Source organism: Mixophyes fleayi, chromosome 11 (assembly GCF_038048845.1).
Source record: "Mixophyes fleayi isolate aMixFle1 chromosome 11, aMixFle1.hap1, whole genome shotgun sequence".
Classification (NCBI taxonomy): domain Eukaryota; kingdom Metazoa; phylum Chordata; class Amphibia; order Anura; family Limnodynastidae; genus Mixophyes; species Mixophyes fleayi.
In genome coordinates, this window is record NC_134412.1 from 99,333,624 (window position 1) to 99,358,480 (window position 24,857).

A 24,857-nucleotide genomic window follows, 5' to 3' on the forward strand; every position below is an offset into this window, starting at 1 on the left:
AGGTGAGCTGCGCATTGGGGTGATGGACAGGTAAGGTGCGCATTGGGGTGACGGACAGGTGAGGTGCGGATTGGGATGATGGACAGGTGAGCTGCAGATTGGGGTGACGGACAGGTGAGCTGCGCATTGGGATGACGGACAGGTGAGGTGCGCATTGGGGTGATGGACGGGTAAGGTGCGGATTGGGATGATGGACAGGTGAGCTGCGCATTGGGATGATGGACAGGTGAGATGCGCATTGGGATGATGGACAGGTGAGCTGCGCATTGGGGTGACGGAGAGGTGCGCATTGGGGAGACGGACAGGTGAGGTGCGGATTGGGATGATGGACAGGTGAGCTGCGCATTGGGGTGACGGACAGGTGAGGTGCGCATTGGGATGACGGACAGGTAAGGTGCGGATTGGGGTGACGGACAGGTGAGGTGCGGATTGGGATGATGGACAGGTGAGGTGCGCATTGGGGTGACGGAGAGGTGCGCATTGGGGAGACGGACAGGTGAGCTGCGCATTGGGGTGACGGACAGGTGAGCTGCGCATTGGGGTGACGGAGAGGTGCGGATTGGGATGACGGACAGATGGGGAAGGAGGGCACAGTGATGGAGCAGCATAGCACTAGTTCCCCGGCGGCAGCAGGATTGTACCTGTCATGGAGAGCAGCAGTGTCAGCGCCGGGCAGAGGATCCAGCACAGGACGCGGTCCAGGTGAGCGGGAGCCCCCCGCATGGTGTCCGCTGTGGGGTGAGAGGCAGTGGGCTGCAGCTGCTGGGCTGTGGGGTCTCACACACTGACACACGCACAGCTCTGCACAGTCTCTCCGAGCTCAGAGCCCGCCCGCCTCGCTGCCATTGGCGGAGATCTGCTGGGGAACACAGACACCTGTCACTGATCTGTAGCCTGCGACACCGGTCCTGCCCCGGGGGCCACGGCGCAGGGAGCGTGTAGCACATGGGGCCACGGCACAGGGTGCATGTGACACGGGGGCCACGGCACAGGGTGCATGTGACACGGGGGCCACGGCACAGGGTGCATGTAGCACAGGGGGCCACGGCACAGGGTGCATGTGTCATGGGGGCCACGGCACAGGGTGCATGTAGCACATGGGGCCACGGCACAGGGTGCATGTGACACGGGGGCCACGGCACAGGGTGCATGTGTCATGGGGGCCACAGCGCAGGGTGCATGTGTCACGGGGGGCCACAGCACAGGGTGCATGTAGCACAGGGGGCCACAGCACATCTGGTAAGGGTCCCTGATGTCTTGTATTGTTATGTACGGAGAGAGAGAAGGGTGGGCTCCCCTCTTCTGATCTCCCAGTATCATAGTACACTGATCAGGAGTTGTACCTGTAAGGTGCTGGTAGGCAGTTTGCTCTCTGTCTCACAGTCTGGGGAGGAGGTTGGATGCCTCCTGCGAGACACTGCAAACTGACCAGTCTTGTATTTTGTATGTGTGTTGGGACACAAGGTCCCTTACTTGAGAGAAGGTGTTCCTGAATGTTTAGTTATTTCCAGACAGGCTTATCCTTATGTCTAGTAAATAATACTAGCTATGGCTAGTCAAACTCCGACAATTATATATATATATATAGTAAAATCAATAGAAATATCTACTATCAACAAATCACATAAGATCATTTAAGAATAATTCAACATGACAGAGACTGTGAAAGCTGTGGGAGTACTATTCATTGACGTAGAATCTGTCCAGCTTTTACATTGCAGCATTCACATAGTAATAAGGATCAAACAGAGCTCTGTACTGGTTAGTAATGGTGGGACGCCGCGTGGGGTCTTACCACTACTGCACGGAGCTACAGCGATACTGTAATTCACATTGCAGGTCCGCAAGGAGCGATTCCTCCTCACCCATGGGTTGTTGTTTTTTTATCCCAATGAATGGAAAGCTGGAAGACAAAAGAGGACCCCCCCCCCCCCTGTGGAAATAGGTGGGACAATGAGGATATATGTGGGGGAATGTTTCTTTTTTAATAAAACAAACTTTGGCACAGGGCCTTTTTTTTTTTTCAGTGTATAATTTTACAACTGCCCTACAGGTCCCAGCAGCAGGGCCAAGGGGGCATCCGGTCCCACAGTGGGCTACCTTGGGTTGAGTCACTGAGCCAATTGAATTTTTTTCCCTTTAAAATGTTCCTAATAGCGGCCCCCTGTGCTAAAATTTGCCAGCCCTCCCCTGCCTAGCAGTCATGCTGGCACTTATTCTGCAAGTTATACTACAAGTTGTTACTCTTGTAGCATTTCAGCTACTCAGCAGAAATATATGTGTATATATATTATATATATAATACATCTGGTTTATGGCACAATAGTGAATGCATAAAAGGGCATCCTGCTTTAAATTACCCCTGTACTAAATCACCTCCATTCCACATAATACTAAGTTGGTGGGGGCCCTTGTCCTAGTTAAAGAGGCCACCTGCTGCACAGGAATGAGAGAAAGCATGGTGTAAATCAGTGTTGGCTAACCTGTGACACTCCAGGTGTTGTGAAACTACAAGTCCCAGCATACAATACCAGCAATAAGCTGCTATATATTGGCAAAGCATGCTGGGACTTGTAGTTTCACAACACCTGGAGTGTCACAGGTTAGCCAGCACTGGTGTAAATGCTCCAGTACATGTATATTATTCAGCTCACTGATACACAGACTTTCATACTTGATCTTTTATTTGCTTGGCAATTAGTCACATGACTGACGGTCACCATGGCAGAGCATTTTGTACCTAATGAGTTCAGCCCACAATATGGCAGCCTCCTCTAGGTGTAGGTAAAAGGAGCGCTCTAAATATGATAGATAGAAGATTCATCACACGATCTAGAAATTTGGCATTTCTTAAAAAACAAAAAACACCAAAACATTGTATTGGTGGTTGATTGTAACTGTTATTAGATGACATGACACAGAGTCCACCACTGAATGGTGCAAACTCATATCACGTCTATAAGCAGCATCTACTAGGCTCTAGAAATGAAAATCACAATCCATCATTGTTCTTCACAAGTTTCAGTCTAAACCCCACAAGTGCCATCAAACTAAAATGAGGTATGTTATAATATACATGTACAACCTTCTGTCAGTTATATTCTTCTATCTGGTGCTTCCTGATATTACAGTATATCTGTTTGAAGTTCTTCCATGATGGAAGATATAATCATAATCATCATTGTTTATAAAGGTGCCACAGATTCTGTAGTGCGGACATTCATCTTACAGATATGGCAAAGTACAATAAATATAATGAAAGGTACAGATAATACCAGTGACATAGCAATGATATCAGAGGATTCATCCTAAGACATCAAGGTCGTACTAGGGGAAAGACATGACATAAGCAGGAGAGGACCATGACCATGAAAGCTTACATGCTACTCGGAGGGGGTAATGAGAGACAGTGAATTTGGTGAACAGATGAGGCGGAGGGAGTGGAGGGATCGCTTGAAGGTTAGGAGAGTGTTGTAGGATGAGGCAAGGTGGGGAGAAGCATGGGAGAAGTCTTGGAAACAGCATTGGGAGGTGGTAACGATTGGGAAGACAGATAAAGGTGAAAGGGAAGTGGACATGCTGGTGTATGTCTCAGGACTAGGTCAGAGATATATGGAGGGGAAGTGTTGCTGAGGGCCTCGTAGGTGAGAGTGAGCAGTTACAATGTAATTTTTGAGTCAATGGGGAGCCAGTTAATGGATTTACAGAGAGGAGCAGTGGATAAGGAGCGGAGGCAGAGGAATGTAAGGCTAGCTGCAGGATGTATTAAAGAGGGGAAACATTGGTGTGGGGGAATCCTGTGGGAAGTACTGCGGTAATCAAGGCAAAAAAATCAAACATGTCAACCAGGGTTTTAGATACCTGAGTGAGGAATGGGAGTATTTTGACAATGTTTTGGAGGTGGCAGAGACTGCGAGAGTTACTGGATGTGAGGGGCAAAGCTAAGTGTCAAAGAAGACACTGAGGCGAACATGTTGGGAACGGGGAGAGAATGATATTGGCTGTTAGGTAGATGCAGGGAGGGGTGGTGACTTTAGCATCATGAAAGATGATAAGCACCAATTTGGACATGCCAAGTGTAAGGAAAGCCTGGGACATCCAGGTGCGGATGTCAGAGAGGCAGTTGGACACATGGGTTAGGAAAGACAGTGAAAGGTGGGGGGGGAGGTAGATTTGGAAACCATCGGTGTAGCAGTGGTAGCGAAGGCTGAGGGAATGGATGACTTCACAGAGAGAAGAGATGTACATAGAAAATAGTAGAGGGCCAAGAACAGAGCCTTAAAGAACACTGATAAGAGGATGGGAGAGAGAATCTGAAGTAGACACGTTGAATGATACCCGAGTGGTAGGAGGCAAACCAAGAGAAGGCTGTGTAATTAAAGCCAAAGGAATGAAGTCTGTCAAGGAAACAAGAGTAGTCAAAAGCTTTGGAAAGGTCAAGTAGTATGAGGAGGGAGAATTGACCTTTTGACTTGACTGGAAGAAGATTATTGGTGACTTTGGTGAGGATGAATTTGGTCAAGTGAAAGGGGGTGGTTTTCTTGAGAATGGGAAAGATGAGGTTAAGTTTGAAGGCAAAGGAGAAGATACTGGTAGAGAAGTTAAAGAGGTGAGCATGGTTCAGACAGGCATTGGGGGAGAGAATGGAGAATCTTGGCAGGAGCTGGGTTGAGGTGGCAGATTTTGGGAGAAGAGGAGAGTGAGGATCTTGGAGGGAATGCACTGAGGGTGGCAGGGAGGAGATGAGAGGGAGGCTTTAAACTTGGATCTGGCATTAGGAGATTTCTTGGTGGATAGTGTCTATTGTGCATTTAAATGTCAATTTCTTGGCTGGTTAGTGAGGATGAGACTGGTGGTGAAGGAGGACAGAGAAGCGAATTGACAGTGGCGAAGATTTGGCGGGGGTTGTTGGACAGGGTGGAGATGAGGGATCTGAAGAAGGTTTGTTTGGCAAGTGGGAGGCTGGTGTAGTAAGCACAAAGGGTGAATTTAAAGTGGATAAAGTCAGCATCGGAGCAGGATTTCCTCCATTTGATTTTGAAGGTGGCAAGTGAAAGGGTTGGGGTTTGATGTGACAAAGAGGGGTAGCTGAGGCTGCAGCTATAATAAGTGAACACATCTGTATAAAAGGATACAACCAGCTTGTTGCTTTCCAAGATTATCTGGTAGGAGAAAATGAGTAGATTGAATTATTCCCGTTATAGTATAATGGATATTAGAAGTCACTTAAGAATTCTGCGAACTGTAGACAAACTGTTTTTCTTCATACGGCCAAGAAGTCCTCAATTACTACTAATATCCATAGGGGGATCATTGTCTCACATCTACTGTTCTTTGGAATAAAATACTGTAAGCAGAGCTTTATTCTAGCTTCCACTTTGGATACTGGTCTTAACATATAGGTTTGTAGGTGCTTATTATGATCAATAAAGCTTTAAAAGTGAAACCAGTTTTGGTCAGTGACCCCGGAGATTTCTGTTGATCCACAGCATGGAAGAAACTTCAGTTGCGGGATTTAATTAACAACTTAGAGCTTATTCCCAGTGCAGTATTGCTTTGTGGCCTTTCAAGATATATCCCAATTGTTGTGATTGTTATATGGATGTTAAAGCCATTCTGTAATAAACCTTTCGCTCTGTCTAGCAGATTGTTGTCTCATTAATTTTGTACTGTGGCTATGTATCCACACTAAAATGATTCATGTGGATTACTCAATACCGAGGGATAGAAGAGATACTAAAAAGGTATAGACGTGTTACTGTGGCACAATCGTCCATGTAACCGCGTCTCAGAGGTGACGTAAACACTACATGATAAAGGATCAAAACCTAAAATCCATTTGTTTCTAAACACTCAATCACCAGATTATACTCCATTTTATCAACAAGATACCAACAATACCAGACAATCTCACAAACATATACTATATCGCAGACAGCTACAATGTTACAGGATGTAATAATGGTGACAGCAAGATGCACAGTACAAGTTCTCGGTGTGAAATATGACAAAGGATCCCAGCAGAAGAATCCATAACTTTGTAACCTGTCATCTAAATCTAATCTCTCTCTATTATGATAGACTCTGCAGCCGCAGACAGGAGCCGTGTTATGGACTGGGATTCCCATTACAATCCATCACAACCTGTCAGGGAGGGCTGTGTAATATTCTGCTGCTGAAATGTGTAAGATAATATACAAAACTGTACCCAACTTATCCCACTGTGTCACATCACACATCTTACTGTATTCATTTATTGGGGACCAAGGGTTCCGAAGAAGAGATCACAGAAGATATTGCTGTGGCCCTATCACTGTAGTAGATTAAATGTGACCGTCGTGATATTTGGCTGCACTTGTGGACGGCTGTAGAAACAAACAACTAGCACTGTAAATAAGTGCACTGGTTGAGATTTTACTTGTCCAATGAATTCCAATTGGCCAGATGAGGAGCAAGTAGGGCAATCAATGACAACGTAGCTTGTCCGTCACTTCACCTCTTGGTGACACAAATCCCAACAGGAGTAGCGCAGCATAATGTGTCATATACCAGATGGATGCTTCATCGTATAGTGATTAAGAATACCATGGTGGACACTGTGATCTCTACAATATCCTGTTGTCACACTATGCGAGATGCACCAGTCTGCAAAACACATCATTATTCAGATCAGCTCATAGTTACTGGGTTTGTTAATAGCACAATAAGGCGCCTACTGTGTAATATTATAGATCAGTATAAATTTCTGTATGTGCACCAAATATCTACTATATAAATGCCTAGTGGCGTGTGTTTAAAAAAAAAAAGCTGCAGCGCCACCTGCTGGGCAGAGTTATACACTGACCTATATATTTCTTGAAGGAGAAGTGACAGTTGGGAGTGGTTGGTGGTTGCCGGGGGTGACAGTGGGGAGTTTTTAACACCTTAAGTAGCTTGATGAAGGATGTGGCGATGAAGATGAAGGATGAGGTGATGGAGAAAAATGATGAGGTGGTGACATGTGGACAAAACCACGTTAAAAAAGGGCGCTTGCGTCGGGAAGTAACGCTCTTCCCCTAAGGAGGCCTGGCCTAGCCCCAAATGCATGCCAAGAACCTTTTTAACACCTTAAGTAGCTTGATTTGACTAGAATGCATGAGTATCATGCACAGGTTAACTTGTATATATATATATATATATATATACACACACACACACACACACACTCGCATGTTTATTCTTTGTAGTAACACTATTTCCATTCAGAACTAGGCCAAAAGACACAATTTCATCGGCTAATCACTGAATTACAGAATTCAGTTGTCTACAGTATATATATATATATATATATATATATATATATATATAACCACATGTTGTTATGATGTTACTCTTATTAAATATTTTCTAATATGTACGATTTTCATTTTCACAAACTGCAACATGTCATTAGCGTTTGCATGAGTATCATGCACGGGTTAACTTGTATAAATATATGCAGCCTGCATGCTCTGGGAATATCCCAATGTGTGAAGGACCTGTGTAAAGGGCACAGCAGGCAAAGTGTATAGCGGACAAAGTATGGAGAGGGCACAGTGGGTAAGGTGTGGAGACGGTACAGCAGGCATAGTGTGAAAGGGCACAGCAGGCATAGTGTGGAGAGGGAACAGCAGGCATAGTGTGGAGAGGGCACATCAGGCATAGTGTGTAGAGGCCAAAGTATGGAGAGGGCACAGTGTGTATGGTATGGAGCCGGCACAGCAGACATAGTGTGGAGAGGGCATATCGGATAATGTATGTAGAGGTCAAACTATGGAGAGGGCACAGTGGGTAAGGTGTGGAGACAGTACAGCAGGCATAGTGTGGAGAGGGCACATTACGCATAGTGTGTAGGTGACAAAGTATGGAGAGGGCACAGTGGGTAAGGTATGGAGCCGGCACAGCAGACATAGTGTGGAGAGGGCACAGCAGACATAGTGTGGAGAGGGCACAGCAGGCATAGTGTGGAGAGGGCACATCGGATAATGTGTGTAGAGGATTAACTATGGAGAGGGCACAGTGGGTAAGGTGTGGAGACAGTACAGCAGGCATAGTGTGGAGAGGGCACATCAGGCATAGTGTGTAGAGGACAAAGTATGGAGAGGGCACAGTGGGTAAGGTATGGAGACAGTACAGCAGGCATAGTGTGGAGAGGGCACAGCAGGCATAGTGTGTAGAGGACAAAGTATGGAGAGGGCACAGTGGGCATGGTGTGGAGAGAGCACAGCGGGCATGGTGTGGAGAGAGCACAGCAGGCATGGTGTGGAGAGGAGTATAATAGATATACATATGCGCTCAATATCAGACTGCGTGACACACTTGCAGCAGTGGGGGAACCAAGGAATCCCTCCTTGTAGATACAGTGGATATAAATATGTTCCAACTGCGCTCGCAAAGTGCTAATAAAACAAAGGGGTGAATTTTATAACAGGATAAATTAGACACATCACATACAACGGCTTAATAATAAACAAACTAAAGGTGGTGTATATAACAGGATAAATTAGACACATCACATACAACGGCTTAATAATAAACAAACTAAAGGTGGTGTACCAATGTATATCGTTAAATAAACTAAATCATAGTCTGAATGGAAAAAATCAATAGTCCTTGACTCAATGAGTCCACACAAAAAAACCAAAGTCTCTGAAAAACACTTGCAGGATTTGAAATTGATGTCAATGGGGTATGGACCAATTAGGGATCAATCCAGAAAATCCACATATGTCCACGTATGTCAGGATAAACCTCAAAAAGAAGAAAGGAAAAAGGGAGTAAAAAAGGAAGAAAAAAGGGGGGGGGGAGAGGAGGATGAGGAAATGAAGGGAAAGGAGACAAAAAAGGAGAGGAAGATGATGTCAGTTGGTAATATGTGATTTGGTTGGTACACAATAATAATGCAGTTGAAAATGCAATATTTATATTCATGGTGTGGAGAGGGCACATCGGGTAATGTGTGTAGAGGACAAAGTATGGAGAGCGCACAGTGGGTAAGGTGTGGAGACGGTACAGCAGGCATAGTGTGGAGAGAACACAGTGGGTAAGGTGTGGAGACGGTACAGCAGGCATAGTGTGGAGAGAACACAGTGGGTAAGGTGTGGAGACGGTACAGCAGGCATAGTGTGGAGAGAACACAGTGGGTAAGGTGTGGAGACGGTACAGCAGGCATAGTGTGGAGAGAACACAGTGGGTAAGGTGTGGAGACGGTACAGCAGGCATAGTGTGGAGAGAACACAGTGGGTAAGGTATGGAGACGGTACAGCAGGCATGGTGTGGAGAGAACACAGTGGGTAAGGTATGGAGACGGTACAGCAGGCATGGTGTGGAGAGAACACAGTGGGTAAGGTGTGGAGACGGTACAGCAGGCATAGTGTGGAGAGAACACAGTGGGTAAGGTGTGGAGACGGTACAGCAGGCATAGTGTGGAGAGAACACAGTGGGTAAGGTTTGGAGACGGTACAGCAGGCATAGTGTGGAGAGAGCACAGTGGGTAAGGTGTGGAGACGGTACAGCAGGCATAGTGTGGAGAGCGCACAGTGGGTAAGGTGTGGAGACGGTACAGCAGGCATAGTGTGGAGAGCGCACAGTGGGTAAGGTGTGGAGACGGTACAGCAGGCATAGTGTGGAGAGAGCACAGTGGGTAAGGTATGGAGACGGTACAGCAGGCATAGTGTGGAGAGCGCACAGTGGGTAAGGTGTGGAGACGGTACAGCAGGCATAGTGTGGAGAGAACACAGTGGGTAAGGTGTGGAGACGGTACAGCAGGCATAGTGTGGAGAGAACACAGTGGGTAAGGTGTGGAGACGGTACAGCAGGCATAGTGTGGAGAGAACACAGTGGGTAAGGTGAGGAGACGGTCTAGCAGGCATAGTGTGGAGAGAACACAGTGGGTAAGGTATGGAGATGGTACAGCAGGCATAGTGTGGAGAGAACACAGTGGGTAAGGTGTGGAGACGGTACAGCAGGCATAGTGTGGAGGGAACACAGTGGGTAAGGTGTGGAGACGGTACAGCAGGCATAGTGTGGAGAGAACACAGTGGGTAAGGTGTGGAGACGGTACAGCAGGCATAGTGTGGAGAGAACACAGTGGGTAAGGTGTGGAGACGGTACAGCAGGCATAGTGTGGAGAGAACAGTGGGTAAGGTGTGGAGACGGTACAGCAGGCATAGTGTGGAGAGAACACAGTGGGTAAGGTGTGGAGACGGTACAGCAGGCATAGTGTGGAGAGAACACAGTGGGTAAGGTGTGGAGACGGTACAGCAGGCATAGTGTGGAGAGAACACAGTGGGTAAGGTGTGGAGACGGTACAGCAGGCATAGTGTGGAGAGAACACAGTGGGTAAGGTGTGGAGACGGTACAGCAGGCATAGTGTGGAGAGAACACAGTGGGTAAGGTGTGGAGACGGTACAGCAGGCATAGTGTGGAGAGAACACAGTGGGTAAGGTGTGGAGACGGTACAGCAGGCATAGTGTGGAGAGAACACAGTGGGTAAGGTGTGGAGACGGTACAGCAGGCATAGTGTGGAGAGAACACAGTGGGTAAGGTTTGGAGACGGTACAGCAGGCATAGTGTGGAGAGAGCACATCGGGTAAAGTGTGGAGAGAGCACATCGGGTAAAGTGCGGAGAGGGCAAAGTGTGGAAATGGCTCAGTGGGCAAGGTGTGGAGGGGCAAAGTGTGTAGAGGGCACAGTGTGCACATTGAGTTACATATTATAACACACTTTCAGCGGGTCAAGTCAGGACATCTATATATTCCAAATGTGGCTTTATTATGAGTGCAGGAATAGTAAATATAGTGTCAGACATCTCACTACACAACACTACACCACTATACTATGATAATACTACACCACTATACTGTACTATTATACTACACAACACTATACTACTACTACACTACTATGAAACAAACCACCTTAATGTATTATTACACTGCATTACACACTACTATACTATCACAATACACAACACTATACTACACTACACCACTATATTATTACACTACATAACACCACTATATTACACTGCTACACAACAGTACACTATACTATACTATTACACTATAGTACACTACGCCACTATATTATTACACTAGATAACACCACTATATTACACTGCTACACAACACTATACTATATTACACTCCTAACCTCTACTACACAACAATACACTATACTATTACACTACACTATAGTACACTACGCCATTATATTATTACACTAGATAACACCACTATATTACACTGCTACACAACACTACACTATACTAGATTACACCCCTAACCTCTACTACACAACAATACACTATACTATACTATTACACTATAGTACACTACGCCACTATATTATTACACTAGATAACACCACTATATTACACTGCTACACAACACTATACTATATTACACTCCTAACCTCTACTACACAATACACTATACTATACTATTACACTACACTATAGTACACTACGCCACTATATTATTACACTAGATAACACCACTATATTACACTGCTACACAACACTATACTATAGTACACTCCTAACCTCTACTACACAACAATACACTATACTATACTATTACATTATACTATTACACTACTACACTACACAACACCACTATACTCTACTACACAACAATACACTATACTATTAAATTATACTATTACACTACTAGACTACACTGCTACACTACACCATTATACTTTACTACACAACAATACACTATACTATACTATTACATTATACTATTACACTACACTATAGTACAGTACATTACACACCACTATACTATTACACTACTACAATATACTTTACTATTATAGTACTATGCTACAAATCACTATACTGTACTATTACACTAAATTACACATTACTATACCATACACAACACCACTATATTTTTACATTACACACAACTATACTATACTATCACAATACACAACACTATAACTATTACACTACTAAGCAACACTATACTACACTACACAACACCACTATATACTTACACTACTACGCTACAAACCACTATAATGTACTATTACACGGCACACTACATTACACACCACTATACTATTATACTACTACTAAACAACACTATACTACACAACACCACTATATACTTACACTACTACGCTACAAACCACTATAATGTACTATTACACGGCACACTACATTACACACCACTATACTATTATACTACACTAAACCACTATATTATTACACTAGATAACGCCACTATACAATTACACTACTACACAACACTATACTATATTACACCACTACACAACACTATACTAAATTACACCACTCTACACTATACTATACTATTACATTATACTATTACACTACACTATAGTACACTACACCAAACCACTGTACTATAAAACTACACAACACTATACACTAATAAATTACACCACACCACTGTATTATTACACTACTACACTATACTACATAACACTATACTCTAATATACTATACTACACAAACACTGTACACTACATCACACCACTGTACTGTTACACTATGCAACACTACACTAAACTACATTATACTACACCACTTTACTATACTATCACACTACTACAGTACACTACACAGTATACACTAATATACTATACTACACAAACACTATACACTAATATACTATACTACACAAACACTATACACTAATATACTACACTACACCACTGTAGTATTACACTACACAAACACTATACACTAATATACTACACTACACCACTGTAGTATTACACTACACAAACACTATACACTAATATACTACACTACACCACTGTAGTATTACACTACACAAACACTATACACTAATATACTATACTACACAAACACTATACACTAATATACTATACTACACAAACACTATACACTAATATACTACACTACACCACTGTAGTATTACACTACACAAACTCTATACACTAATATACTACACTACACCACTGTAGTATTACACTACACAAACACTATACACTAATATACTACACTACACCACTGTAGTATTACACTACACAAACACTATACTACACTCTTCATTCTCAGTAGACAACTTTACACATAGCCAGTCTTAGGAATTGCTGGATGTACTTTACATCTCTTCCTCACATGTGGCAGATCTTCAGCCTTCCATGTGCCTTCTCCATTAGCGGGTGGTCTCAGACCAGTTCTCCAGCAAATCCACATTGACATGTTAGGATGAGGATTACGAACATGAAAAGAAAAGATCTCTGCCAAGCATAAAGTAGTAACAAAAGCCGCAGCCAACCATTTCCCAGTGCGGCAGGACTAACTAGAGCTGTGCGAGAGGGGCGGCCGCCCAGGGAGCAAATGTTACTATTTTACATTAATTTGGTTAAAATGAAGGGTTTGGGGGCATCTCATTTACTTCTTGTCCAAGACGCCAACATTTCTAGTTGCGGCTCTGCAGTGAGTTCCCCAAATCTGTACCCCACAATCAGCATGTGTTCTAACTAGTGCCTGATATAATAGGTCACTAACTTGAACTCTGCGATTGTTATATAGACGCCGATTGGTTAGGTGAACGCTATAAATTCTCCTTACTATTCCTCAGCCTCTATCTTCACCACCTATCAGTAAATGTAATGTGAGCATTGTCTATGCTTCATCCTTCTGTAAAACAGCCAATGCCAGAGAGAGACACAAGGGGATCAGGAAAATATCACATCAAGCAGATGGATTTATTGCGGGGTCCAAATTAATATTTCAGAACAATAATATTTACTTTAACAGTCCTTTGCTGTGAAGACTGCAATAAACAACAGTGATCATTTTCTATTTATTTTCATTCTTTTGTTATCAGACATAAGAGATGTGTTTTCCAATGTTACAGTAATTAGAAACAATGTAATATTATGGGCATAAAATGGGGACCAGTTCTTCACATGCCAGAATGTATTGTGTTGTGTTTGGGGAGAGGATCATATGTGATTACCCCAGTCAGTGGTTGCAGTCTGACAGTCCCTGTTAGGAAGTGGTGATCCCTGTTTTAACCTCTGTGCTCAGGAGATTGTTAGTACATGCTGAGATCCTCATACATTTCCTATGGATGATCATTGTCTACATTCACTGCACACTGGACGGACCAACAATTGGACAGGCTGTGTCCAGCATGCAGTGATTGCTGACAAAATAGCTCATTATAATATAAGCTGATGCTTAATTACAATGCAGATCCTCTTCAGCATAGTGCATAGCAGGATGAGGTAAGACACACAGCCATCTATGTGGGGACATCCTCTTAACATGCTACCAGAAAGTACAGCTATTTCTTGGACTTCTTCCTGGAATCACCGTTATAAAACATGGTGTTGTGTTGTATTGTTTAAAGAAGTGGGGAGCATAATATTATACAAACAATAACCTATATTTTATAACTGTGTTTATCTTTTCAAACCTTCGAAGATATTTCTTAGGAGGATGGTGATTCTAATCTTTGATCACACTGTGTCAATGCAAAAGCAGAGCTTGTGTAAATGGCTTTTGGTCTCCTAGGTAACAAAAACAAATACAAATGATGGATTCAAAGACAGAGGCAGGGCCAGTACGTAAGTGGACTCATTTTACATGTCCTGGATTTTTAAAAAATGTTACTCTGATTTCTTTATAGAACTCAGACTTCTGTTAACACTAGGGGGTAAATGTATCAAGCTGAGAGTTTTCCGGCGGGTTTGAAAAACCAATCAGATTCTAGCTATCATTTATTAAGTACATTCTACAAAATGATAGCTAGAATCTGATTGTTTGGTATAGGCAATATCTCCACTTTTCAAACCCATCTGAAAACTCTCAGCTTGATACATTTAGCCCTAGGTTGTCATGTTTAGTTAGATGAGAGATCCTTGTAGTCTTCTTACATTTGAAACTTGTAATGGAATATGGGGTGGCTTTTAAACAAACTTCATGTCTTAGGAGTATGCCTGTTGTCAGCTCCATCATAAGGACCAACCTAACAATAACTGGCATTGAATACTTTGTCATTTCAGCTTTTTGTCCTATATCGACCTGAACTCTCCAGCTGTTGTAGATCTACAATATGGTTTTACATGGTTTGCCAGATGACAGCTGGCAGTTTATGCTAAGAGTTGTAGTTTTACAAGCAAGCCACAGGTTGCCCAGGCCTGTCCTATATCTTCATGATAATCATCATTTTAAACTGTGTTTTAGAGTTGCAGGAATGGTAATAGAAATTTAGCTAAGACTGAACAATGTATTTGCCTTTGGGATTCACATATGCAAATCTCACTGATAGGGTTTTGCCCTTTAACCTAAGAGTGTAAGCGGTGGTGACTTTCTCCCTTAGGACACCACCTGCCTGGCTTCACCTCCCAAACCCAGTCACTAGATAAGACAAAGAGCAAGTTTAACTTGTGGGTATATTTACTAAACTGCGGGTTTAAAAAAAGTGGAGATGTTGCCTATAGCAACCAATCAGATTCTAATTATCATTTATTAAGTACAGTCTACAAAATGACAGCTAGAATCTAATTGGTTTCTATAGGCAACATCCCCACTTTTCAAACCCGCAGTTTAGTAAATATACCCCTAGGCCTTTCAAAAGGTCTAAATGTGCAGGAATGAAGGAAGCGTGGAGTGGAAACAAGAGTGACCCCTGTTGGTTGCAATACGAAAAAGCAATTCCTAGGTGGACTCCCATCCTAGTACTAACATGAGATGACTTCCAAGGGGATCTGAGGGGGTGAGTGCGGCTGATCATACACACAAATGAGAACCAGTCCAAGTTTTGTCGGCTAATTTAGACCAAACAGCGACCACCAAAGGGGTCCAATAATATAATGCAGTCAGCCTATGATTGGTGGAATTATGAAAATGTGGTGATGGACTGAGGCGCAGTCAGGTTCTCCAAGTGTTTGTCAGCATCTTTCTCCAAAAAGGCCATTCAGTGATGTTACATGATGTGTACAGGATCTGACGTCACACCTGCACCAACCGTATCACTCTATTAAACAGTGAAGCGAAATTTGTGTTGGGTTTACGTAGATTTCTTAGGGTTGCACCTACAGCACACATTTTACTAACCCCCCAACCCCCTTCTGCAGAACAAGCAAATCAACCTAGTTTACAAGCTTTAAATGGCAGCGGAGGTCCTCCTGCTCACAGCCAGTGTCGGACTGGCCTGCCAGGGTATTCACCGGGAGGCCCCGACGCCTGATAGCTCCTCCCTCTTTGTTGGTGGGGCGGAGCATAGTACTTTTGAAAAAGAGAAAATACTTTTCTTGATCCCAGAGCCTTTGTGCTCTGAAAGCTATCAAATATAATAAACATTTTTTTGCGTTAGCCAATAAAGATATCACTCCTATAATACTTTTGTCTTTTTTGATACAAAAGTATTTAACTCTATATACTGTTAATAGGGCCGTCTGACATAAAGAAGCTCTAGTAGTAAACATAACACTATATACTGTTAATAGGGTGGTCTGACATAAAGAAGCTCTACTAGTAAACATAACACTATATACTGTTTATAGGGCCGTCTGACATAAAGAAGCTCTAGTAGTAAACATAACACTATATACTGTTAATAGGGTGGTCTGACATAAAGAAGCTCTACTAGTAAACATAACACTATATACTGTTAATAGGGTGGTCTGACATAAAGTAGTACTACTAGTAAACATAACACTATATACTGTTAATAGGGCGGTCTGACATAAAGAAGTACTACTAGTAAACATACCACTATATACTGTTAATAGGGTGGTCTGATATAAAGAAGCACTACTAGTAAACATAACACTATATACTGTTAATAGGGCGGTCTGATATAAAGAAGTACTACTAGTAAACATAACACTATATACTGTTAATAGGGCGGTCTGACAAAGAAGTACTACTAGTAAACATAACACTATATACTGTTAATAGGGTGGTCTGACATAAAGAAGTACTACTAGTAAACATAACACTATATACTGTTAATAGGGCGGTCTGATATAAAGAAGTACTACTAGTAAACATAACACTACTGTTAATAGGGCAGTCTGATATAAAGAAGTACTACTAGTAAACATAACACTACTGTTAATAGGGCGGTCTGACATAAAGAAGTACTACTAGTAAACATAACACTATGTACTGTTAATAGGGTGGTCTGACATAAAGAAGTACTACTAGTAAACATAACACTATATACTGTTAATAGGGTGGTCTGACATAAAGAAGTACTACTAGTAAACATACCACTATATACTGTTAATAGGGCGGTCTGACATAAAGAAGCACTACTAGTAAACATAACACTATATACTGTTAATAGGGCGGTCTGACATAAAGAAGCTCTACTAGTAAACATAACACTACTGTTAATAGGGCAGTCTGATATAAAGAAGTACTACTAGTAAACATAACACTATATACTGTTAATAGGGCGGTCTGACATAAAGAAGTACTACTAGTAAACATAACACTATATACTGTTAATAGGGCGGTCTGACATAAAGAAGCACTACTAGTAAACATAACACTATCTACTGTTAATAGGGAGGTCTGATATAAAGAAGTACTACTAGTAAACATAACACTATATACTGTTAATAGAGCGGTCTGACATAAAGAAGTACTACTAGTAAACATACCACTATATACTGTTAATAGGGCGGTCTGATATAAAGAAGTACTACTAGTAAACATAACACTATATACTGTTAATGGGGGTGGGGGTGGGGTTCTGACACAATAAAAAAGCTAACACAGCCAGTGCACAAATAATAAAAAAAAGCCTTACTAGAAAACATATTACATCTCTAGTTGTTTTACATGATACATGTGATATTGGCCTTATTTTCAATATCCACTTTTTCATTATGGACCATGCTTTGTTGCTGTACGTTATAATCCATGGGCTGACCACATTCTCTTTAATGACTGACCACACACCCCTTACATTTGGCCAAACCCCAGTGTAGTGGGCTCCTACCACTGCATTCCCCCCGGTGGGCTCTTCATGTCCCAGTCCGACACTGCTCACAGCGCCCTGGTTTTCAGAGGAACAGGTGTCCCCAGGGGCTAGGGGGAAGAGCGTATTAGTATAATCTCTGGCTGGGGGGGAGCGCATTAGTATAATCTCTGGCTAAGGAGAGGAGCACATTAGTATAATCTCTAGCTGGGGGTGGAGGCAGGTTAGTAAAATCTCTGGCTAGGGGGGAGTGTATTAGTATAATCTCTGGCTGGGGGGAGCACATTAGTATAATCTCTGGCTAGGGGGGAGCGTATTAGTAAAATCTCTGGCTGGGGGGGAGCACATTAGTATAATCTCTGGCTAGCGGGGAGTTTATTAGTAAAATCTCTGGCTGGTGGGGAGCACATTAGTATAATCTCTGGCTAGCGGGGAGCGTATTAGTATAATCTCTGGCTAGGGGGGAGCACATTAGTAAAATCTCTGGCTGGGGGGAGCACATTAGTATAATCTCTGGCTGGGGGGAGCACATTAGTATAATCTCTGGCTAGGGGGGAGCGTATTAGTAAAATCTCTGGCTGGGGGGGAGCACATTAGTATAATCTCTGGCTAGCGGGGAGCGTATTAGTATAATCTCTGGCTAGGGGGGAGCACATTAGTAAAATCTCTGGCTGGGGGGAGCACATTAGTATAATCTCTGGCTGGGGGGAGCACATTAGTATAATCTCTGGCTGGGGGGAGCACATTAGTATAATCTCTGGCTAGGGGGAGCGTATTAGTATAATCTCTGGCTAGGGGGGAGCACATTAGTATAATCTCTGGCTGGGGGGAGCACATTAGTATAATCTCTGGCTGGGGGGAGCACATTAGTATAATCTCTGGCTAGGGGGAGCGTATTAGTATAATCTCTGGCTGGGGGGGAGCACATGAGTATAATCTCTGGCTGGGGGGAGCACATTAGTATAATCTCTGGCTAGGGGGAGCGTATTAGTATAATCTCTGGCTGGGGGGGAGCACATGAGTATAATCTCTGGCTGGGGGGGAGCACATTAGTATAATCTCTGGCTGGGGGGAGCACATTAGTATAATCTCTGGCTGGGGGGAGCACATTAGTATAATCTCTGGCTGGGGGGGAGCACATTAGTATAATCTCTGGCTAAGGGAGGGGCATGTTAGTGAAATCTTTGGCTAGGGGGAGGAGCGCGTTAATAACCTACAGATGAGCTGATTTGCTATGGAATTTTGTGGTAAATTAATCTCCTAGCGGCATTGTGGTGCGCGGTTTTGCTGCCACAGTCTTCTGTCTTGGCAAAATGGTTGTACTGACTGTATGTAAGTTTACACTCTGTGGTATCTATAGTCTCTCTACACAGAGCTGGGAAAACAATAGTAAATTCATCAAGACCAAATTCTGCAGCCAATTACTCCATGAAGAACCCTAACCTAAAACACAGAATTTACTGTGAAATCACTCAAACACCTCCCAACTCATATTTATAAATAAATAGGATGATTACAGTTTTAATGATTCCCTTTTATTGCAGAAATGCACTTTATCAGTGGAATACATGATCTACACAGAGGAAGTATTAAGAAGAATATCTCCATGTAATCGTGATTCACTCTATGAGCTCTTAGCACATAATTGCAGCTATCACAGTTGTGTGAATCACTTCCTAATTGTGATGTGTTGATGGATGTGTGGACCGGAGCAATATTCACTCTCTGCAAAAGGCATTAATATAAAAATATCTACCCATGTTTTTATTTAGAATGAAATTCAGCAACATAAGTAACACCAAACACAGAGCAGTATTTGGGCAATGGGTCAGGTACTCGTTGGTTACCTTCTGGGCAGGCGGCTTCTGAAGGGGTGAAAAAGGTTTTGCTAACACAATGAGCCTCATTCAGAGCTAGGAGTATATCCAGTGGAAGGTGCAAGTCAGTGGTGGGACATGGCATCACCGAACAGGCGAGATATGACATTACAAAAGGGTGCAAAATGGTGTCACCAAGGGGCTGGACATAGCCGTAAGTGGTGGGGTATGGTGTCACCAAGGGGCTGGACATAGCCGTAAGTGGTGGGGTATGGTGTCACCAAGGGGCGGGACATAGCCGTAAGTGGTGGGGTATGGTGTCACCAAGGGGCGGGACATAGCCGTAAGTGGTGGGGTATGGTGTCACCAAGGGGCGGGACATAGCCGTAAGTGGTGGGGTATGGTGTCACCAAGGGGCGGGACATAGCCGTAAGTGGTGGGGTATGGTGTCACCAAGGGGCGGGACATAGCCGTAAGTGGTGGGGTATGGTGTCACTAAAGGGGCGGGATGTGGCATCACCAAGGGGCTGAACATCGCATCACAGCAAAATTTGTGGGAGTACTTGGCGATTCCCTCCGTTGTGAATACTGAAAAATATATACCTAAAAGTTCGGCTCTTTATTTACTTCAATAAAGGTTTATACTTGATCTTTTATTGTCCTGGTTTTATAATCTTTCTTACTGTTGATGTACTTGGTAAATGAATTGGGATTTGAGGTTGTAACATGATGGACCACCTATGCCACCCTGTCCATTGTTACTAGGGACCGATTGGGCTTATCTTGCCACCGCCCCCTTTCTGTCTCCGAAATTGAGCCCTCTAACGGCAGTAGGAGGGGCTTCTGTTGTGGATGATTCCGCCCGGCCCATCACACTGTCCAGAGCTGCAGGTATCGGGCAGAGCGTTGCTACTGGAATGCTGGGTCCCAACCTCAGAACAGCCGGATAACGGATTAGATTGGTCTAACATGTAGGTCAAAGGCATTGCCGCGGGTAAGTAGGCATCAAAGTAGGATCTTAAAACAGTGAAGTTTTCTTAGCGCAAGTGTACTAACAAGGACAGTTACACTTGTTTATGGTACTAGTGATCTCCAGAAAGGTACAGATGGAATAATGATATATTACATGGTCAAAAAGTCCGCTTTTTATACAGATTTACATAGATACCCTGACAGGGGGTAATGCAGCCTCTGCCCCTCTAACCAATCCAGGTGCTTCATGCAACCTGCACATAAATCAGCCTGCAGGGGTTTAACACCTTTATACATTGCTGCTATTGGCACCACAATGTCTGAGGTTTATACTGAATGTTTACCATCAGGATATAACATTTTCTCTAATCTTGCTTTTAATGCAATTTAACTTGCAAAATTCAATTTAATCTGTGATCACTTGCATCTTGTGTCTTACACACATAGGAAGTCTACCAGCAAGTCTAATTACCCCCTCCTGTGCTTTCAGGCTCAACAGACATGTTGGTCACTCAGCAATGAAAAGGTCTAATTAACATAATATTACCTGTCTCCAGACAGTTGCAAAAACACATCCCCTCCACACATATGCTTACTTGGGATTTCCTGTAGAAAAGTTGCAAAACCTAAACATGACATTCTGTCTCAATATCTCAGAAATCAGTACATTTCTAACACACAGTATCAAAAATCAGTACATTTGCAATGATATAAATTGGCGCACTGTGCAAATAATTTAAATATATTTCTACAATAAATTATTTATAAGTGATCCAGCCACAGAGGTTTTCAGATTTGGTACCAGGATTTTATTTTTGACATATTTTGCTACATTCCTTCTATCTCCATACTGAATTCTCAGTCCATTTCAATAAAAATAGGGGCCTCCAGCCCTTAAACCATCAGTTTTCCCAGGATTACTGTAATATTAGACATGTTTATAAAGGTTATTCATTTATTAGCGCTAAGAGGATTTCTCGCCCCCAACCATGTTGAACTTGGCAGGTGGATATTAGCATGGTTTTCATCACACCAAAAGGCCTCTACGAATCACAGCGATGGGGATGACAAACATCCCAGCAACTTTCCATTGATTAGTGGAGCATTGGTTGGGATATCTGATCCATAACCCTTGTCCAGATTATATCTTTTAATAAACATCCTGTCCTTGTTCATATAAATGATTGGAGTACCAATTGCAGTCTCAGTGGTTACAATCCAACCACTGGCGCGGAAGTCCCGGGGTTCAACACCACATGCACTCACTTTACAAGATGGTGGCTGCACTCTAAACCAAAACATGTTAATACATACACCCTTCCTGCACATAGGGCTGATAACAGATGGAGTAACAAATCCTGGCTCAAACTTCTATTTGACCACTATTTTGGATCGAATGTCTTACAATCCAAACTCAAAATAACAAAACAAAATACAAACGTAGTGTAGTATGTGACTTAATTCAATAACCGTATATCTTCACCGTGCAGAAGATGTATTACACCATTCCTCCGTGCTTCTCATGCATTCCAACCCCTAAGGGTATATGGTTACACAAATAAGAAGTATTAATGGCATCCTCAATGGTAACTTCTGTTGTACTCTTTTCTTCACATCCACATTCTCCAACTCGCAGACCATATAATGGATCATGGAAATGTAAACAAACAACACGCAAGAGAAAAATCTTGTGCATTAAATTTTACTGGCGCCAGTTCTGGTCAGAACTGACTGTAAGATCTGATTTGGCTAAATAATGATAAAGATAAAAAAATGAATAAATAATGAAACTTGTGTATGTGGGGGGACGGCACGGACGAGGGAAGAGTGTTGGGAAGTAGCAGTGGGTCCTTGGGCTACTAGTTATGGTATGCGGGGGGACGGCACGGACGAGGGAAGAGTGTTGGGAAGTAGCAGTGGGTCCTTGGGCTACTAGATATGGTATGCGGGGGACGGCACGGACAAGGGAAGAGTGTTGGGAAGTAGCAGTGTGTCCTTGGGCTACTAGTTATGGTATGTGGGGGGACGGCACGGACCAGGGAAGAGTGTTGGGAAGTAGCAGTGGGTCCTTGGGCTACTAGTTATGGTATGCGGGGGGACGGCACGGACGAGGGAAGAGTGTTGGGAAGTAGCAGTGGGTCCTTGGGCTACTAGATATGGTATGCGGGGGGATGGCACGGACAAGGGAAGAGTGTTGGGAAGTAGTAGTGGGTCCTTGGGCTACTAGTTATGGTATGCAGGGGAAGGCACGGACGAGGGAGGAGTGTTGGGAGGTAGCAGTGGGTCCTTGGGCTACTAGTTATGGTATGCATAGGGTCGGCACGGACGAGGGAAGAGTGTTGGGATGTAGCAGTGGGTCCTTGGGCTACTCGTTATGGTATGCAAGGGGACGGCACGGACGAGGGAAGAATGTTGGGAAGTAGCAGTAGGTCCTTGGGCTACTAGTTATGGTATGCAGGGGGACAGCACAGACGAGGGAAGAGTGTTCAGAAGTAGCAATGGGTCCTTGGGCTACTAGTTATGGTATGCAGGGGGACAGCACAGATGAGGGAAGAGTGTTGGGAAGTAGCAGTGGGTCCTTGGGCTACTAGTTATGGTATGCAGGGGGACAGCACAGATGAGGGAAGAGTGTTGGGAAGTAGCAGTGGGTCCTTGGGCTACTAGTCATGGTATGCGGGGGGACGGCACAGATGAGGGAAGAATGTTGGGAAGTAGCAGTGGGTCCTTGGGCTACTAGTTATGGTATGCAGGGGGATGGCACGGACGAGGGAAGAGTGTTGGGAGGTAGCAGTGGGTCCTTGGGCTACTCGTTATGGTATGCAAGGGGACGGCACGGACGAGGGAAGAATGTTGGGAAGTAGCAGTAGGTCCTTGGGCTACTAGTTATGGTATGCAGGGGGACAGCACAGTTGAGGGAAGAGTGTTGGGAAGTAGCAGTGGGTCCTTGGGCTACTAGTCATGGTATGCGGGGGGACGGCACAGATGAGGGAAGAATGTTGGGAAGTAGCAGTGGGTCCTTGGGCTACTAGTTATGGTATGCAGGGGAAGGCACGGACGAGGGAGGAGTGTTGGGAGGTAGCAGTGGGTCCTTGGGCTACTCGTTATGGTATGCAAGGGGACGGCACGGACGAGGGAAGAATGTTGGGAAGTAGCAGTAGGTCCTTGGGCTACTAGTTATGGTATGCATGGGGACAGCACGGACAAAGGAAGAGTGTTGGGATGTAGCAGTGGATCCTTGGGCTACTAGTTATGGTATGCAGGGGACAGCACAGACGAGGGAAGAGTGTTGGGAAGTAGCAGTGGGTCCTTGGGCTACTAGTTATGGTATGCAGGGGGACGGCATGGACGTGGGAAGAGTGTTGGGAAGTAGCAGTGGGTCCTTGGGCTACTAGTTATGGTATGCAGGGGACGGCACGGACGAGGGAAGAATGTTGGGAAGTAGCAGTGTGTCCTTCGGCTACTAGTTATGGTATGCAGGGGGACGGCACGGACGAGGGAAGAATGTTGGGAAGTAGCAGTGAGTCCTTGGGCTACTAGTTATGGTATGCAGGCTGACATTTCTAGCACACCTCCCTTGCGAGCGATTGCATAAAACCTTGCGATTATCGTCAATTTGTGTGCCTACGAACTGATAAGAAATCCATCAGAAGGGGGATACTCGCTCCACCCATCAGCCACCACACAACACGAGATTTATTGGTACGATTTCTCATTACAGAGAACGAGTCGCTTACACACTCCATCGGGAGGGTCTTTTATCCTTGATATTCATTCTGATATCAGCTGGACCGTGGATACTATTTGGGCTGACTTTACAATAAGAAAGGGGGGCGGACTCTCCCCATCAGTCACTACATTGTACGGACAAGTTTGTAATACCCTCCATATTAAGATCGAGGTAACTCGATATCTGACATCACACTTTTATATTTGCAATTATTGAATATAGACAAGTTCTATATACAGCTGTCTATGGACTAAAATTAGGAGCGGAACGGCCACCCACCCCAAATCAACCTTTTGCAATACACTTGTACATAGTTTTACAGTCCTTTGGATAATGATATTTATATCTAGTGAATGTATTATACTATAATAC

The 24,857-nt window shown here is 43.8% G+C and overlaps 1 protein-coding gene across 2 annotated transcripts in view; it reads right to left on the reverse strand.

Moving 5' to 3' along the window:
* LOC142107272 (opioid-binding protein/cell adhesion molecule homolog) overlaps window positions 1-24,857 on the reverse strand; it is a 550,917-nt gene that overhangs the window by 421,923 nt on the left and 104,137 nt on the right. The window contains exon 1 of one of the 2 annotated variants that reach the window (XM_075190600.1): window positions 642-831. The exons of the other annotated variant lie outside the window; for it this stretch is intronic. Within the exon in view, the coding sequence (XP_075046701.1) occupies window positions 642-723 (82 nt within the window). The 5' untranslated portion in view covers window positions 724-831. Of the gene's footprint in view, window positions 1-641; window positions 832-24,857 lie in introns of those variants that run through there. 2 annotated transcript variants of the gene reach the window in all.